The sequence below is a fragment of the Marmota marmota genome, unplaced genomic scaffold, assembly GCF_001458135.2.
Source record: "Marmota marmota marmota unplaced genomic scaffold, marMar, whole genome shotgun sequence".
Lineage (NCBI taxonomy): Eukaryota > Metazoa > Chordata > Mammalia > Rodentia > Sciuridae > Marmota > Marmota marmota.
The window spans coordinates 1,072,109-1,089,400 of NW_025999925.1; the positions used below are offsets into that span (position 1 = coordinate 1,072,109).

Here is a 17,292-nt window from a genome sequence, read left to right on the forward strand (position 1 = left end):
TAGTGGTTAATGCTGACATTACCAGTTAGTACTGACAGACTGTGTTAACTGAACAGTTGACTCCAGTAAATAACAAATGTCTGCATTTTCATTAGAACCAATTTTAACCATTATATATTTTCATTGTTTAGGGGAGAAGAATAATCTTAACTTAAAAGAATTTTAATGAGATAAATTTGTGATTTATAGGGATAGATTTCACAAATAATAAAAAAGAAGAATACAACCCTGGTGTTCAAGGAAAAGAATATCCTACTCATTTGGATCCTTCAGTACCTCCAGTGCCCTCAGCAGTTCCACTGCATGTGCTGCAGCCCTCGCCTACAGTGCCAGTTGCAACAGCCAGCGCCACTGCAATTCCTTCTGCTGCTTCCGTGACTTCTGCTGGGGCTGCATCTGCTTCTTCTGTTCACGTTCACTTTCCAGTTCCAGTTCCAGTCTCCGTTCATGGTGCAGCATCCTCAGCTACTACTACATCTGAAGAAATGGTTAGTACAGTTTATACAAGTGCTAATTATGAAAGAATTCAAAATCTTGTTTTTAAATTTTATTTTGTTTATTTTAGTGTGTGTGTGAGTGTTGTTAGGGATTGAACCCAGAGCCTCTTGTATGCTAGGCAACTACTCTACCAATGAGTACATCCCTAACCCTGTAAATTGCATATTTTGAAGTCAGAACATTTTTCTGTGGTGAAAAATATCTTTGTATTAAGGCCAATCCATACAAACTATTCAGTATACAAAATAGCTAAAACATTATTTGTAATGAAAATCATAATCCAAAAGTAGTGATAATTAAAACAAAAGAACCTTTTCTTTTGTTTTAAAGAATAATAATAAAGAATCTTTTCTTTACCTTTTTTCAAAAAAACATTCAGGAAAAAAATAGTTTAAAAATTTATGATGGACCTTTTTCTCAGTTTGAAGCAAGCTAATGGGTATTTTCAAGGGTTTAGGAGGTTAATATATATTTAATTATACATTTTCTGTTCAACTCTTAGCTTTTCCTTTTCCTGGATACAGATATATCAACCAGCAGTGCTCTGTAGTGACTCCATCTTGATGAGGTTGTTAAGTTGTGATTGGAACCCAGAAAGGAATAGTTTTCCTAGACTCACTGAGTTTCTATCAGAGAAATGCTTAGAGCAGAGTGTTGAATGGGGATAGTGTTTGAGCACTTGCCAGGAGTGAAATTAAGCCCCTGACACAGTCATCATGGCTGTGATCCCTCAGTCTCCTGCTCCCCTCACTGTATTCTTCAAACAGTGCTTCTCAAAAGGGAATGAAGGGACTCGGGCATAGCTAAATTTGTCAAACTCACCTTTGTGGAGCTTTTTAAAAACAACATTATGGCCCTCTTCCCTACTCTGGCACAAAGGCTTTAGTTTTGTAAAGCTCCTGAGATGATTCTCCCTAATTCCTAACTTCTCACATAACAGAAAAGATGATGACAGAATAGATTTTTGGTCTTAACCCCCCGCCCACCCTGGCAGGCCACCAGCAAGTACCATTTCCCTGGAAAGTTCTCTGTAGCAAAAGAAGGCATTCTGTCAACCAGAAAACTGATATCTTAAGTCTTCTAGTTGATTTGAATTTCTACCTTTTGTGAGCTACTAATTTTAGAGAAAAATATGTTGGGATCTGCTATTTATCATGTTTGTTCTTAACAAAGGTTGAAAAATACGTAGTACACGGCTACTAAGAGATATTTGAATATGTGGGGGAGTTTTGATTTAGAAATAAGACACTAAAATCAATCCTGACATATGTTCAGCTGTGTTTATTTTCCATGATTACACATTTTGAAATGTGATCCTATACAGATGAGCTCAGTGAGTGTTTATTTAAATTTTGGGTTTGTCATTCATGTTGCATAAGAAGATAACACACAGCTAGATTTTTCAGAATTCCCTTCTTAAAATATACCAGTATATCTGCATTTATATGAAAACCTGAATATTGCTTGAGGAGAACCTTTTTCTTGCAACTTTTAAAAATAATTTGACCACCTGAGATAATTTTGAAGTCTTTGAAACATGAAAAAAACAGCACTGTGTAAACAACTCTTTTCCATCCCCCCATTCCCACACACTATATCCACCCCTTCAAAAAATTCAATTTCATTCAGCTAAGTACAACTTCTAGAGCTAGGGAGAAAGGAAAATTATAAGTAAATCTCTTTGTGAGTATAATACTGGTGTTCTTCTTTCCATATATAATTACAATATCCAGATTTACCTCAAATGTGACTTGTTTTTAAAAGAATCATAATAATAAATGGTAGAAACAAATGTTGACTGACTTAATGTGAAAATAGTCATTGTTGGGAACAGGAAAAAAGATTTATGACCCAGGTCTGGTTATATATCATTCTTCATTTTAATCACAGAGGCTTCCTATGATCTAGTCTTCCTCGATATTTCCAGTGGCTAAAAGGATGTGTGTTCAGAAAACAAAGAGAATTAGGATCAAGAAGCATTCCTATATAATGTAATAAGAAGATATCTTTACCTTGTTTTCTTTCTACTGACATCTTCATATGTTAAAGAAAATGTCAGTATTTCATAGTTGAAAACATTTTTCAAAAAAAAAAATTAGGCAGTTATACAAGCAAATTCATTGCAATTTACAAGGTTGGAAAATAGGTGGCAGTATACTCTTAACTCCAACTGAAATAGTTAAGGGAAAGTATTTTTAGTTGGATTTTAAAGCTATTTGGTAAAGCTATTTAGGAAGGTTTCTTTTCTAACTTTCCTTTTAATTAGAATGAAAAGTGATAAGGTATCATCAATTGGTACTGCTTCTTCCATTTTACAAATGAGGAAATTGAGGCATACAGCATAAGTAACACCCCTGGACACAACTAGTAACTATTAGAGTTGAAATTTCTCCTGCCCAATAAGTGTATTGTCTCCCTCTCAAATATTAAAATATAAATATTGGGTTTTTTAAATACATCATTTCCTCCCTCACATCCCTTCTGATTTTGTTGTTTATGTTGATACAACTTAAAATGCTAGAATTTTTATTTTTACAGAATTAAGTCAGCTTAACTGATACATAATCTCTAAAATGATTGGAAAATGGTCATTTACTAAAAAAATCAACTAAAGCAAAGAATTATTTTTTAAATGACATGTACAGATCTATTATTTTATCATAAAACATGTATTAATTTGCCAATTTTAATATGCAGCCACCTGGATATAATTACTGATTAAAATTGTCTTTTTAAATATAAGTTATACGCAATGTAATTTGTTGTTTTCCAGTGTTTTGATAAAGTACAACATGAACTAGCAAAACTTTCAAAGCTGTCTAATTATAAAATCATTCTAGGTTTTTTTTCCTCCACCTAAGTTAGCAGTAATTTTTTCTTATAATGTATATTTATATATTCTTTTTACAATGTTCATAAACACTTTTAAAACAACTTTTTTATCATTTTATGCCATTTTACTTATGTATTATTATCAAGTACAAGTGACAACCGTTTGAAAACAACTGACGGGTAAACATGCAAGTCATTTAAGGTAACTTCTTGTTTGATTCAAATGAGAATATAGAAATTTCTTTAAAAACTCTTTTTTTTACTGGAGTACATATTTTCTTCTTACTTGAGGCATTCTAAAGTGATTCTCAGCTAGAGTGCAGCTTATCATCTGTGGGTATTTTTTCAGCTACTCTGCTATTTCTCAGTCTGAACCTCTCCAGTTTTATGCATTCTTTTACCTATTCAGGTGAGAATAGCTGCTATAGAAGGCAGTATTTATACCTTTCAAGTGAGATTGGGCAGGAATAATATTCCAAGCTCTATTTTATTTCAGTCTTCAAGTGTTGGCAAAGAATTTTCTTGTCAGCCATTAATTTTTTTATTTTTAAAGTGTTTATTAAGAATTCAGGGGCTGGGGTTGTAGCTCAGCGGTAGATCGCTTACCTACCATGGGCGAGGCCCTGGTTTCAATCCTCAGAACCACATAAAAATAAACAAATTAATTAAAGATATTATATCAAACTACAACAAAAAATAAATATTAAAAAAAATTCATTAACACCTAACCAAGCACGTGGCACAAGCCTGTAATCCCAGTGGCTGGGGAGGCTGAGGCAGGAGAATCGTGAGTTAAAGCCAGCCTCAGCAAAAAATGGAGTGCTAAGCAAATCAGTGAGACCCTATCTCTAAATATAATACAAAATAGAGCTGGGGATATGGCTCAGTGGTCAAGTGTCCTTGAGTTCAGTCTGTCTACCACCATCCCCCACAAAAAAAAAAAAAAAAGACTTCATAATGGTTGACAGGAGTGAAGAATGGTTAGAGGAGGGAGGAGACAGGCAAGACTGTAAATGGTAGCATGAGGACATCTTGGTGAAGGAATAGTCTGCATCTTGATTGTAGTGACAGTCCCAGGAATCAACACATGTGATAAAATGATACAGATCTATACAGAAGCTTTATATCAGTGTCAGCTTCCTGGCATCAATGTCTTTGTGTACTTTCACTATATATAAGGTATAATTATTGCAGAAACTGAATGAGGAATTCACAGGACTTCTCAATACTGTCTTTGCAACTTCCAGTGAATACATCATTTTTCAAAATAAGTGTTTTTAAAGTCCCTAAAATCTTATAGTTTTATTTTTTCTATATCAAAGTTGACTGAATATACAGTTATTTTAAATGCTGCGTATTTTCTTTGTAAGTTATAGAGCTAAAAGTAATTTAGATTTTGCCATGAATTTTCTACCAACAGTATATTTCTTTGTTTTTCATTTGTTTGGGGTTTTTTTTTTGTTTGTTTTTTAGTATGTGCCAAGAGTTGTAACTTCAGCACATCAGAAAGCTGGAAGAACAATTACAGCCCGGATCACAGGGAGATGTGATTTTGCTCCAAAAAACAGAATTAATAGCAGTTTAGCTATAATGGGAGTTTCTCCACCCATGAGTTCAGTTATCGTGGAAAAACATCATCCAGTCACAGTGGTAAGTCCACATCCCATGACATATTGTCAAAAAGTCTTTTTCTTGAGTGAGAGTTTATAGACTACTCAATCCTTCAGTGTGGTTTTGAGAAGATGAGAATTCATGATTGGCACTTGTTCTGCCTCATACTGTTACAATCTGGATATACTTCCTCTTACCAAATCTACCTTTCCCATTTTTAGCAATTGATTTAAGAAACATTGTTTCTTCTAAATAGTATAAAAATTATCAAATACACGGGGCTGGGGTTGTGGCTCAGTGGTAGAGTGCTTGCCTATCATGCACGAGGCACTGGGTTCGATCCTCAGCACCACATAAGTGTGTCCACCTAATATATTGTGTCCACCTAAAACTAAAAAATATAAATATATATTTAAATTTTAAAAAATTATCAAATACAAAAGTAATCCAGCGTCTGGGTGGTCAAAACAGTAAAGTATATAATGATTTAAGACAAAAACAAATTACTTAAGAACCAGTTATTCATTGAACAGATAATTTAATTATAAGAAAAATTTCCTACTTTTATAGTTTTTTTAACTTTTGCTTTTTTTTCTTTTTTATACCAAGGATCGAACCCAGGGCACTTAACCACTGAGCCACATCCTTATGTCCTTTTAATTTTGATCTTTTTTTAAAAAATTTTTCTGTAGTTGTAGATGGATAGCATTCCTTTATTTTATTTGTTTCATTTTTATATGGTGCTAAGGATCAAACCCAGTGCCTCACACATGCTAGGCAAATTTTCTGCCACTGAGCCACAGCCCCAGTCCTGTTTTTGATTTGAGACAGGGTCTTTCTATATTGCACAGGCTAGCTTTGAATTTTTGTTCCTCCTGCCTCAGTCTCCTGAGTCTCTGAGATTACAGATGTGTACCACTGCACCCAGCTTTTGCCTTTTTAAAAGGTCTTCTTCCCTTTTTTCAGTACAGTTGCCAGCATATAGCTCTAGTATTAAAGTTGCAATCAATTATGTGATATAAAGAAAAATGAGCCAGATGTGGTGATGCATTGTAATCCCAGTAGCTCAAGGGGCAGAGGCAGGAGGATCTCAAATTCAAAGCCAGCCTCAGCAAATTTATAAGGCCCTAAGCAACTTAGCAAGATCTTGTCTCAAAATAAAAAATAAGAAGTGCTGGGGAGATGGCTGGGACTCAGTGGTTAAGCATCGCTGGGTTCAATCCCCAGTACCAAAAAAAAAAAGAAAAGAAAGGTGCCTGGAATTTGAAACAGAAAATACCTAACTTAATACCTCACCTTTGGTTCTTATTGCTTTTGAGACCTACAAATCAAGTAAAATACTTGAGCTATATTTTCTTTTCTGTAAAATGGGATTGGTAAGAGAATTCAGCCCCTGGGCTTGTTGTAAGAATTCAGCATTAAATGACATAATGTGAAAATTAAATGAGGTATAAAACTAACTTTATAAACTGTAAACCATAAGCAAATTTCTTTTTTTTTTTTTTTTTTTTTTTTNATCAAAATTGACAAGAAATGAAACCATTTCTATTTTTATCAACACAGAGAACTTGTATAGATACCCCAAGATTGTCCTTTTGTGAGGTAAGGCATAAAGAGACTACTATGTATGTTGTGGTATTTTTTTTTTTTTTTTTAGTTGTTGATGCATCTTTATTTTATTTATTTATTTATTTATTTATATGTGGTGCTAAGGATCAAACCCAGTGCCTCACACATGCTAGGCAAATGCTCTGCCAAGCCACAACCCAGCCCATGTGTTTATTTTTAATTGGGACAACCTTTGTTTTTATAATAGTGATAGGAAATTTTTTTCTTTTTTATACCAGGGGTTGAACCCAGAGGCACTTAACCACTGAGCCACATCCCCAGCCCTTTTTAGTTTTGAGACAGGGTCTCACTAAATTGCTTATGTTGGCTTTGAACTTGCAATCTTCCTGCCTCAGCCTCCTAAACCACTGGGATTACAAGGATGCACCCATGCCCAGCTAGGAACTCATATTTTACAGAAGAAAAGTCATGGAACTAAAAACTTTCAACTACATTTCTGTTATTTCTTCCTAACTGCTCTGCTTATCAATATGTGCAGTATTTCTCTAGTAGTTATGAATTGGATACCCATAAACTATTTTCATTATTTCTTAACTTGGATTACATGATAGTTTCATTTTTATCTTAGAAATCAAGATCTAGAACTACCAGAGACAGTTCTTACGAATAAACTTGTGACCCCTTAGTCCCATCTGCTGGGTAATTGCTTGCTCCTGATCTACTTCATTAACTCTGCCATATTTTGTATATCATAACACCATTGGCAACTTTAATATATTTCAACAGTCCCTCTTGCCTATTCTACTCAAGAAGAAATAGCTTATTTGATGGATCAGATTAGGTAGCTGGCAACTAAAATTTTATAACAGCTACAAAAATATCTCTAATTTGTAATGGCTATCCATTTTTTTAAGAACAAAGAAACATATAAGATACTTTTTAAAAATTTGTTTAGTGTTGATGGACCTTTATTTATTCATTTATTTATATGTGGTGCTGAGAATTGAACCCAGTACCTCACACATGTGAGGAAGCGCTCTACCACTGATACTTTTAAAATGGAAGTTATTTTTCCATTTTGTTAAAGAGAATTTTTCTTATTTTTAAGGCAGAATCTGACATACAGACCTTTTTTTTAAAAAAAAAGAAAGTATATCTTAACAGTTTTTTAAATACATAGTAAATGTTTTGACCAATTATATATAACTTCACTTTAAGTATTTTATTGTTTTTTGTTTTGTTTTGTTTTGTTTTTTGTGGTGCTAGGGATTGAACATAGTGCCTCACATGTGTTAGGCAAACGCTCTACCACTGAGCCACAACCCTAGTCCTACTTTAAGTATTTTAAAGATGACTTCTCTAAGTGGAAGATCCTAATAGAAATCTATGTGTACCTGAGTGAGAACTTAATTTGACATGAGAAATTATCTTGATTAAAAATCCCACTGTTGGCTACTAAGAAGTTGTGTCAGGTATAATAGAGAAAAGTCTGAGTATTCATATGTACACATGTAATGTGTACTTGTGTAAATAACATGTACTTATACATATTATACGTAAGTGCCCTGACATTAATGTTTCAGTGCTCGTGTCCAAGATGTTCCCCTGACCTCTGAGGTGGTGGACATATCCTCCCCTCTATGTGTGTCCTCAATATCTAGTTGTGTCCTTCTTTCAAAAGTTGTGGTCCATATTAAGGGAGCACCAGGCTTCTGGGAATATGTACTCTTATATGACTATAGAAAGTTTTGTCTGCTTCCAGGTGAACCAGGTGAAATATGAGGCCCTTCTTTTTTACTCTGATTTGAAGCAAGGACCAGACAACATACTCAGGGTTCCCTATGCCCCCACAATTGGACTCCACATAGTAACACTCAGAGAGGAGGAAACTGAAATGAAATGAGGGTATGGCTTAGGGCTGACCCTCTTCCAAACATCACAGAGTTCCTTTCTATACCTAGTCTCTATAACCTTTTTCCACTTAGTTCTTTTTGAGGACTCTGGCTCTGAAATACAGCTTTGATATTAAATTACAGGTATTGAACTACATATGGGTTCCTTTTGTAGAAGGGCTTGGTCTTTTTTGAATATTGAATTCATTGGTATCTGTTTGATGCTTAACAAAGGTTTGTTGGGATAAATTATAAATGACAAAATGATACTTTATATATAAAGTCTTATGGGATTATTAAAACAGTTTTTTATCTTTTCAGCAAACCATTCCTCAAGCATCAGCTGTAAAATACTCACGGACCATTCATCCTGAAGGTGGTACCTCAGTTTCAAGATCTCTTGGAACCAGAACAACCCACACCCAGTCTCTCACAAGCATTCAGTCCATAAAAGTGGTTGACTAAAGTGAATATGTTCACAGCAAGGTCCTTTAATTCCTCTGGTAAAGACTGTACCAAGAATTGGAAGTCTTTAGTTTTTAACTTTTCTGAATTGCTAGAACATCATGGATACATCATGTTCATCTTTTCAAAATTATAAGAGACTTTTTCAAGATATACCATCCTTTGTAACTATACTGTAGAAAGTATTTTAATGTTATTTTATTTAAGCAATTAAGTAAAACTTTTTTAAATTAAAAAAGAAACTTCATTTTTTAATATGTTCAGCCTGTCACTGATTACATCATCATTTCATCATTTTTTTCTCTATATCATTTATAAAACAAATAATTTCCAATGTTACTTAACTGTAATTTATATAAAACTTTGAGAGGGAACTTTACTGAAAATAATAAAACTAACAAAAACTAAGTTATTTTTACTTTTAAATTAAAAAAATTAAGACCAAGATTAATAATGGTGGTGTGACCCTGCTAGACATGGGCAGAAATTCTTCAGTAGTTGACCAATATGAAGAAAACATCTGGGCAGAACTGATTTAAGACCTGGCTTCTCAATGGCTTTATTACTGGCTGTGTTATCTTGGGCTTGACACTTAATTTAAGTGAATCGCAGGATCCTCCTCTACCTACCCTACTTATTTCATTTCACACTTATATAGAGTACATAAAAATGGTTCTGAAGAGGCTGTCAAAGGCCCCAATTTCTGTATCTTTAACAGAAATGGATGGTTTAATAATCTGAAACCTCTTCTATTTGAACATGATCTAGTTATATTCTGTAACTTTATTATACGAAATAATTGCTGCCTCATACTCTTAAGAGGACATCAGAAACAAAACTGATATAGGCAAACAGTTCCTATTTTCTAATGGAACACCATAAGGCTTTTCTGAATTACAAGTATCAGGCTGTTTCTTAATATCTGTTAGATATTTAAGCAACACTTGTTCTGGGTTCTGGCCTAGCTCTCACTGCAAACAACTTTGCTCAGCAAGGGCTTCAGCAGGCTATGTGAGCACAAAGCAGCAGCCCCTTATCTCGCACCCTTTTTTTTTTAATTATTTTTATTTGTTCTTAGTTGTACATGACAGCAGAATGCATTTCAATTTATCATACACAAATGGAGTGCAACATTTCAATTCTCTGGTTATACACGATATAGAGACGCACCGTTTGTGCAATCAGATATGTACCTAGGGTAATGATCGAACCCTTTTTTGTGGACATGTCTTCCCCAGGGCTTCTCTGTTAACTCTCCGTAGATCCAGGAGAGACAGAAGTTTCCTCTTATGCCACTCCTATGACCCACAAATCAATTCTTCTTCTTTCCTCCTTGTATGAATTGTCCTAAGATGCACTAGTCCATTCCATCTCTTGGAATAGAGTAACCTCAAGATCAAATAATTTGTGAAGCTTGATACCAAGTAGTAACCAATTTAGTAACACCTATCTTGACTCTCCTCCTTCCCCAGATCTTTTCCTCCACTCCTGCACCCCTAGATTGACACTCCTGTAAAAAGATGTTATACATAAACCTTGATCTTAAGCCCTACATTCTGAGGAATTTAGACTGCAGCTAGGATGCTTTTCAGTATCCAATCCAAAGCCATAGGGACAAACTAAAGCAAATATTAATGAGTGTTATACTTAAGAATAATGGACAAAACCCAAAGACAACATCATAGTGAATAAGGAAAAACTGAAAGTATTTCCTTTAAAATCTAGAACAAGACAAGGATGTCTGCTCTCACCACTCCTATTCAATATACTACTAGAAATTCTAGCCAGAGCAGTTAGACAAGAGAAGGAAATTAAAAGGATAAAAATAGGAAGGGAAGAAGTTAAATTATTATGATTGTTTGCAAATGATATGATCCTACATTTATAAGATCAAAAAACTGCTAGAGCTAATAAATTTCACAAAGTAGCAAGTTAAAAAATTGACATACAAAAATCAATAGCTTTGCCATACACCCAAAATGAATCTGCTGAAAAAGAAATTAGGAAAACAATCCAATTCACAACAGCTTTTAAAAAAAAAAAAATGAAATCACTGAAGACCTTAGGAGATGAAAAGACTTCCCATATTCATGGGTAGGCAGGATTAATAATGTTAAAATGGTCACAAAAGGACTATATAGAGTCAATGCAATATTCATCAAAATGCCAATGATGTTCTTCACAGAACTAGGGGGAAGAAAGTCCTAAAATTCATTTGGAAAAAGAAAAATAAAAGACCCAGAATAGCTAAAGCAATTCTAAGCAAAAAATAAATAAATTTAAAAAAAAAAATTAAAACCCTGACTTTAAACTATACTAAAGAACTATAGTACCAAAAACTGCATGGCACTGGCATAAAAACACACACACAGACCTATGGTACAGAATAGAAAACACAGACAAACCACAGATAATGGTCATCTGATCGTAGGCCAAGATTCCAAAAACATTGGGGAAAAGAGCCTTTTTCACAAATGGTGCTGGGAAAACTGGTTATTCATATGTAGAAAAATGAGACATACTTCCCCATCCAAGGCAGAATTATCTGTTCTTGAATGAAGTAATTCAGACTTGAGGATGGCACCAGAAGCTCTCAGAAATGACTATGTCCCAAATTAATGAGGGAATTAAAGTTCTGGACAGAGAATACTTCCAATATAGCCTTTGAATCACCTCTTTAAAATCATAGCCTCTGGGACAGGAATCCCTTGTGATTCTCCTTTGCTAGGAAAGAAATAAAACTTCTTTTTTCCTTTTTCTCAAAATTAAAAAAAAAGAAGGAAAGAAAAGCAAAAGAAGGTCAGGGGCATATGTTTTCTCTCGTTTGGAAGCTTGAGAGGAAAATGGAAAATAAAATTATGGGGTGGGGCATCTCATGAAAATTGCAGGAAGATCAGTAGAGTAGAAGAACGGAATGCAGGGTGACGGGCGCACCAGGGAGGAAATAGTGGGGAATGATATGGGCCAAATTATATTGTTATGTTGTGGGCAGGCACAAATATGTACAATATATCCCACCATTATGTACAACTATAATGAACCAATAAAAAATATGGGAAAAAAAAGAATTGTAACTATCTGTTTAAATTTATCTAAGCTCTAGAAGTTTTTGTATGTTATCTAAAGCACCAAGCAATTAATTTTGGCCTAAGTAAACAAATTCAACAATAAAGCTTTTTATACAATAAGAATATATATTTGCTTATTTTAACTGAAACAGGTTACTCAAGTTTGTGGGGAGGAATGGCAGTGAGGTCAGTGGAAGCTGGTCATAGTTTAAAAAACAGATGGAGACAAGACTTTTCACTCAATACCTTTAAAAAATTTTTTTTGAGATCATGTAAATATATTACCAGTTTTGAACATTTACAGCATTAAGTGAACCATCTACAATCAGAATGAGACAAAGATATAAAAAAAATATATAAATTCATGATAGAATAATCGTATGAAATCATTCATGATTTATTACCTATCTTGTAGATTTAGAGTCAGAACTTGACAATGGAGGACCTTAAATGATAATGAGTAGAGGAACATAAACTAGTACAAACTGATACCTGATTTCACATTTATTTCATACCTTTCTTAGACTACAAAAATAATGTGTGTTCATTGTGGAAATAAAATGGAATATACCAAAAATACAAAGGAAATAAAAATCACTTGCAATTACATCATCAAGAAATGAAAAACTATATTTCTGTATATATTTCTGGTGTTTTCTAAGAAATCTATTTCATGTATGTGTGATTTAATGCCACCATATTTCCAAACCCTTACTGAAGAGAAGTAACAGTTCATGATTTCTATGCAATGGTCAGATGGTCCAGCATTTCACAGGATTCTGTCTTCTTCTCCCCAAACCTATGGAATAGACATTTCCCACTTTATAGAAACGGAAAGTGAAGATCTGAGAACTTAAATAATATTAACATGTCCAAGGCTCACAGCTAATAAGTGGCAAAACCCATTTCAAAACTATCTCTATTATAAAACCTTTGGTTTTTCCATAAGTCACCATGCTGCTCTCACTATCAGACTTTTTAAAACATAAGGTACAAAAATACTCTTCTAGATCATGCCATTACAGGTGTTGAATCAAATGACAAAAGTGGGAAAGACACAACTTGCTTTAAGCAAAAGCCAAAAAGAATAAGTAACCTCTCCATGGTACGAAAGTCTAACAGTATTACTCTTTTCCCATTTGCTAGCAGGTCCTGTCACCACCATCATCATAGTTAAGAGGAAAATCAAACTGCTGGAAGAAATAAGAAACTGCATTTAAAAGAACCAAAGGCCGAGGGAGAAGTCCCTTTAAAAAAAATTTCTTTAGGCTTTTATGAAACTGTACACTTCTTGGAGCTTGAGTCAGTTTTGCTTTTGAATTGACGAATCTTTTCTGGAAAACATAGGGTAACATTAATGATTAATAGCTAACATTTTGTAAGCACTTATAATAGACCAATCATGATTACTCATTTAATCCCACAACAGCCCTCTGAAGTGGATGTTTTTATTTCCCTCCCTAGTTAATCAATGGGAACGCTGGCACAATGAGGTCATAGAACTTGATCAAGGTCATATAGTATGTGTTGGAGTGCAGAGGTGAACCCATGCAGTCTTGCTTCAGAGCACAGACCCTTCACCACTTCCATGGTCTTCCCTGAGAGTTCTTATGAACACTTTCTCAGGAAAGATTAAATTTAAAGTCCAGGGGGAACCCCAATGTCATGAGGGAAATGTCCTAGAAGGTAGGTATCAAACATCCACACACTCCTCCTGTAACCTTACACTCCTGGAAACAATACTGAATGGGTGCTCTGATTCACTCATCTATGTTCTCAGCTCTGGGTGAAACTGTTTCAATGAAAACAAGGGCAGACACCCCTGTATTTTTGCTTCAATGCTTGCTATTACATGAGAGTTATAACATTACCTAATAAGTTTTCAAAATATCTTCCCTGACAGTATGATCAGTGATGCTGCAGAGTGATTTTTTAGCAATAACCTAAGCAGGCATAGTAATAACCTGTCTGTTCTTTTTTCTCTAGAGATAACATTTTCAAATACAATAACTGGCAGAGCTTCCCAATAGGAGCAAAATGGCACGTTGAGAAAGACAACTCTTAGATGAGGAGAACCATTCTATAAAGATAGGAGATTGTTTAGCATTTCTGGCCCATTCCTCCTACCTACACACCACACACACACACCACACACACAAATAAAAAAAAATTCCATACTTTTCCAAATGCCCAGCATAGGGCTGGCACTGAGCATCATGTGGCTAAAATGTCAAGAGGATTGACTGGGTGCCTCACAGAAGCAGAAGTCCCTTCCTCAGCTCCATATTTTGGGTGAGCCACAACTGACACCAGCTGAGACTGCTGCTCTTCAGGGTGGGATTTCTGTTCACTGTCCCCTGTCATTGAAGGGTGGAGTTTCTGTTCATGAAAAACTATAACTCACCAGCTAGTTCTGGGAAACCGGCATGTACCAGCTCTTCATACAGGTGCTTGGCAGGATCGAGCTGTGTCATCAGGACCCCATGCAACCAGATGAGCAGAGTCCTGTGGCCATGCTCACGGAAGCTTTCGTTTCCTGCACAAGAGGTTCAAGGTGACACATCACCAACTGGATGTGTCATTCAAATGTGATCTCAGTTCTAACTAAATGTTCTGTGGTCACACATCCATTCCTTTTCTGAGAGCTGCCAGTTCAAAAGCCCAGTGATGGGAGGAAGCCTGTCTAGTTCCCCTCAACAGTGTGTGTTATGACCAGCGTTCCCATCCACTTCAGCTCTGGCCAGGCAACTGCTGTGCTGGCACATACACAAAGGATTGAACAGCTACAGTGCCTGCCTGGCGGCAATGTCAATCTTAATGAAATGTGGAGCTTTGAGACAGTGTGTCTCAGAATCCAAGTGCATACTGCACTGGGGCATCTTGTTAAAATGCAGATTCTAATCCAGTATGTCTGGGCTGAGAATCTGCATGTCTGACAAGCTCCCAGATGTTGCTGCTGCTGTTGCTGCTGGTGATCTATAAATCGCTCTCCAAGCAGCATGTACCATACCACCACTCCAGTTTCAAAAACACGGCCCTGATACAAGTCTGCAACTTCCTGGGTCAGGATTATTCACTTGGTAAATAATCCCTGAATAATTAACCCCTGAAAGATGCTGGGATGTTGAGATGCTAGATGAGATGTAATGCAGAAACCTCTGTCACTCTCAACAAGAATTCATAGTCGCAGACACATAACAGGCTCCCTTGCAGAAGCAGACAGATTTCACAAAAGGGAGGGCCTGAGCTGTAGGAGTGAGGAGAAAGTTCACTGTTCACAGTAGAGGGGCAGGCATTTGGGAAAGAGGAAACTGCATGCATGAAGAATATGCTCCTGGGAAGGCAAACACTCTATTCCTTTCTTAGTCTTGTTCTTGACAAACTTTTCTTCAGTGCCATTTGATATGTCACTCTCTGCCTCAAAGGTCCACAAACTGCCCAGTCAATGCCAGTAGCCTTAGCGTGGATTACCATATGTAATTATTGTAAATGTTAATGTTATTGGGTCAACAAGATTATAAACTCTATCCCACATGCACATGGCTTAGTATTCCTTGCTTGGTGGAGACATATACATTTCAGGTATTCCATAAAGATTTTGTTTTCTATTTTTTTGAGGTTTGATTCCAAGGGCCTCACACATGCTAGGCAAGTGCTCTACCACTGAGTTATACCCCCAGCCTTTCCATAAAGATCTGACTTAAACACTTTAAAATCCCCTTTATTCTATAGGCAAGTGCTTTTTTTTAAATGTTTATCTTGTTTATTTTTATGTGGTGCTGAGGATTGAACCCAGTGCCTCACATGTGTGAGAGGCAAGTGCTCTGCCACTGAGCCACAACCCCAGCCCAGACAAGTACCTTTTTTTAAAAAAAAACTGGGAATTTAACCCAGAGGTACTTTACCACTGAGCCATATCCCCAACCCTTCTTATTTTTTATTATTTTGAGACAGGTATCACTAATTTACTTAGAGCCTCACTAAATTGTTGAGACTGATCTCAAACTTGTGATCCTCCTGCCTCAGCCTCCAAGCCACTATGATTACAAATGTGTACTACCACATTCAGCTCAGGCAAGAATTCTTAATATACACCATGTTTTCAAGTCATTTAAGTTAGAGAGATTTTCAAATTCAGCTCAAATATCTCACAGCTGTCATAGAACATTATCTGCCTAATTAGCCAAAATATTAACACAGTGACAAAAAGAAATCTTTTCAGAAACAAGTCAATATTCCATGTTTCTAATACATTATATTCCACTTGTTCATATGAAAATGTATCCTTAGAATCAGCAATAAAGAGGTGCATAATTTGCTTGTATGTAGTATAAGTAGACTACACTCATGGAGCTGGGGTTCTACCATTTAATTCTCAGGAATAACTAAGGCAAATCAACCTCTGAATGAGGGCACCTTCCCACCTCAGAATATCCTTGTAAGGGGAATACTCTGAATAGAAAGCTTTGCAAGAAAAAAAAAGTGACAAAGTTGAATAATGTAAAGCAAATTTTTCTGTATTTCCCAGGTTTGGGTCAAGTCATAAAAAAGCAAAGCTAAGGAATCCAGCTGAGCTAACCTCACTAATCCTGACAGCTTAAGTCTGACTGAAATGATTTCATTGCTTGGAATCATCTAACCAATGGAACCCTCTGAGTCTGTGTCTGTCATGGGATAGCCACATCTTCCCCAAGGCCATGTCCTCTTTCCCCTTGACCTGTTGAAGGGATTCCCTCGTAGAGTATAAGTCCTAAACAGTGAGCCATTCAACTCATTCACCCCAGTACAATCTGAAGGGACACCAGAAATTAGACTGGCTTCCCAATAGCATACCACCTGTTAGACCCTTGCTTCCTTTGTGTCTCTTCAGTTGGGAACATTAATTTCTCTATAGGATGATGACCACCTTTTCAATATGGCTCAATTAAAGTAGTTATCTTTTGAAAATTTCAGTTTACTGCAGATTCCCAAGTGTTAGCTTTCTGCAAAGTTTCCAATCACTTCTGTTATCTGTTACTCTCCCAGGAGCCCCTGGACTCTGCTCTTCCAGGCACTTATTTGGAAGATCCAACAGCAGGAAGGACTGCTGCTCCTAACACTGCATGTCTCCTGCCCACATCATCTAGTGCACACTCACCTGACCACTGTTCCTCTATGGCTCTGATCTGGTCATCTGTAAAGTTCCAGAAGTGAGCTAGCCTCTGCCACTCATTGGTTTTCAGCTGACGGTAAGCCAGGTTCCAGAGGAGTGTGCGAATGTGCCTCGTCTCCAGACTGTGGTCTTGCTTGAATGTCAGAGTAAAGCCTGCTCGTGGCTCCCTGATGCTCTCAGGTTGCTCCTACATTCAAAAATAATT

General features: G+C 36.0%; 2 protein-coding genes across 2 annotated transcripts in view; one reads left to right on the forward strand and one right to left on the reverse strand.

Moving 5' to 3' along the window:
- Nucleotides 1-9,122, forward strand: part of Poc5 (POC5 centriolar protein) — a 41,572-nt gene extending 32,450 nt beyond the window's left edge. Inside the window, exons 10-12 of the mRNA XM_048800108.1 lie at nucleotides 190-488; nucleotides 4,804-4,980; nucleotides 8,724-9,122. Of these exons, the coding sequence (XP_048656065.1) occupies nucleotides 190-488; nucleotides 4,804-4,980; nucleotides 8,724-8,867 (620 nt within the window). The 3' untranslated portion in view covers nucleotides 8,868-9,122. The remainder of the gene's footprint in view (nucleotides 1-189; nucleotides 489-4,803; nucleotides 4,981-8,723) is intronic.
- Nucleotides 9,123-9,798: 676 nt separating this feature from the next.
- Nucleotides 9,799-17,292, reverse strand: part of Ankdd1b (ankyrin repeat and death domain containing 1B) — a 67,679-nt gene continuing 60,185 nt past the window's right edge. Inside the window, exons 13-15 of the mRNA XM_048800119.1 lie at nucleotides 17,073-17,274; nucleotides 14,340-14,471; nucleotides 9,799-13,269 (exon numbers count right to left, since the gene is read on the reverse strand). Coding sequence (XP_048656076.1) covers nucleotides 13,208-13,269; nucleotides 14,340-14,471; nucleotides 17,073-17,274 — 396 coding nt within the window. The 3' untranslated portion in view covers nucleotides 9,799-13,207. The remainder of the gene's footprint in view (nucleotides 13,270-14,339; nucleotides 14,472-17,072; nucleotides 17,275-17,292) is intronic.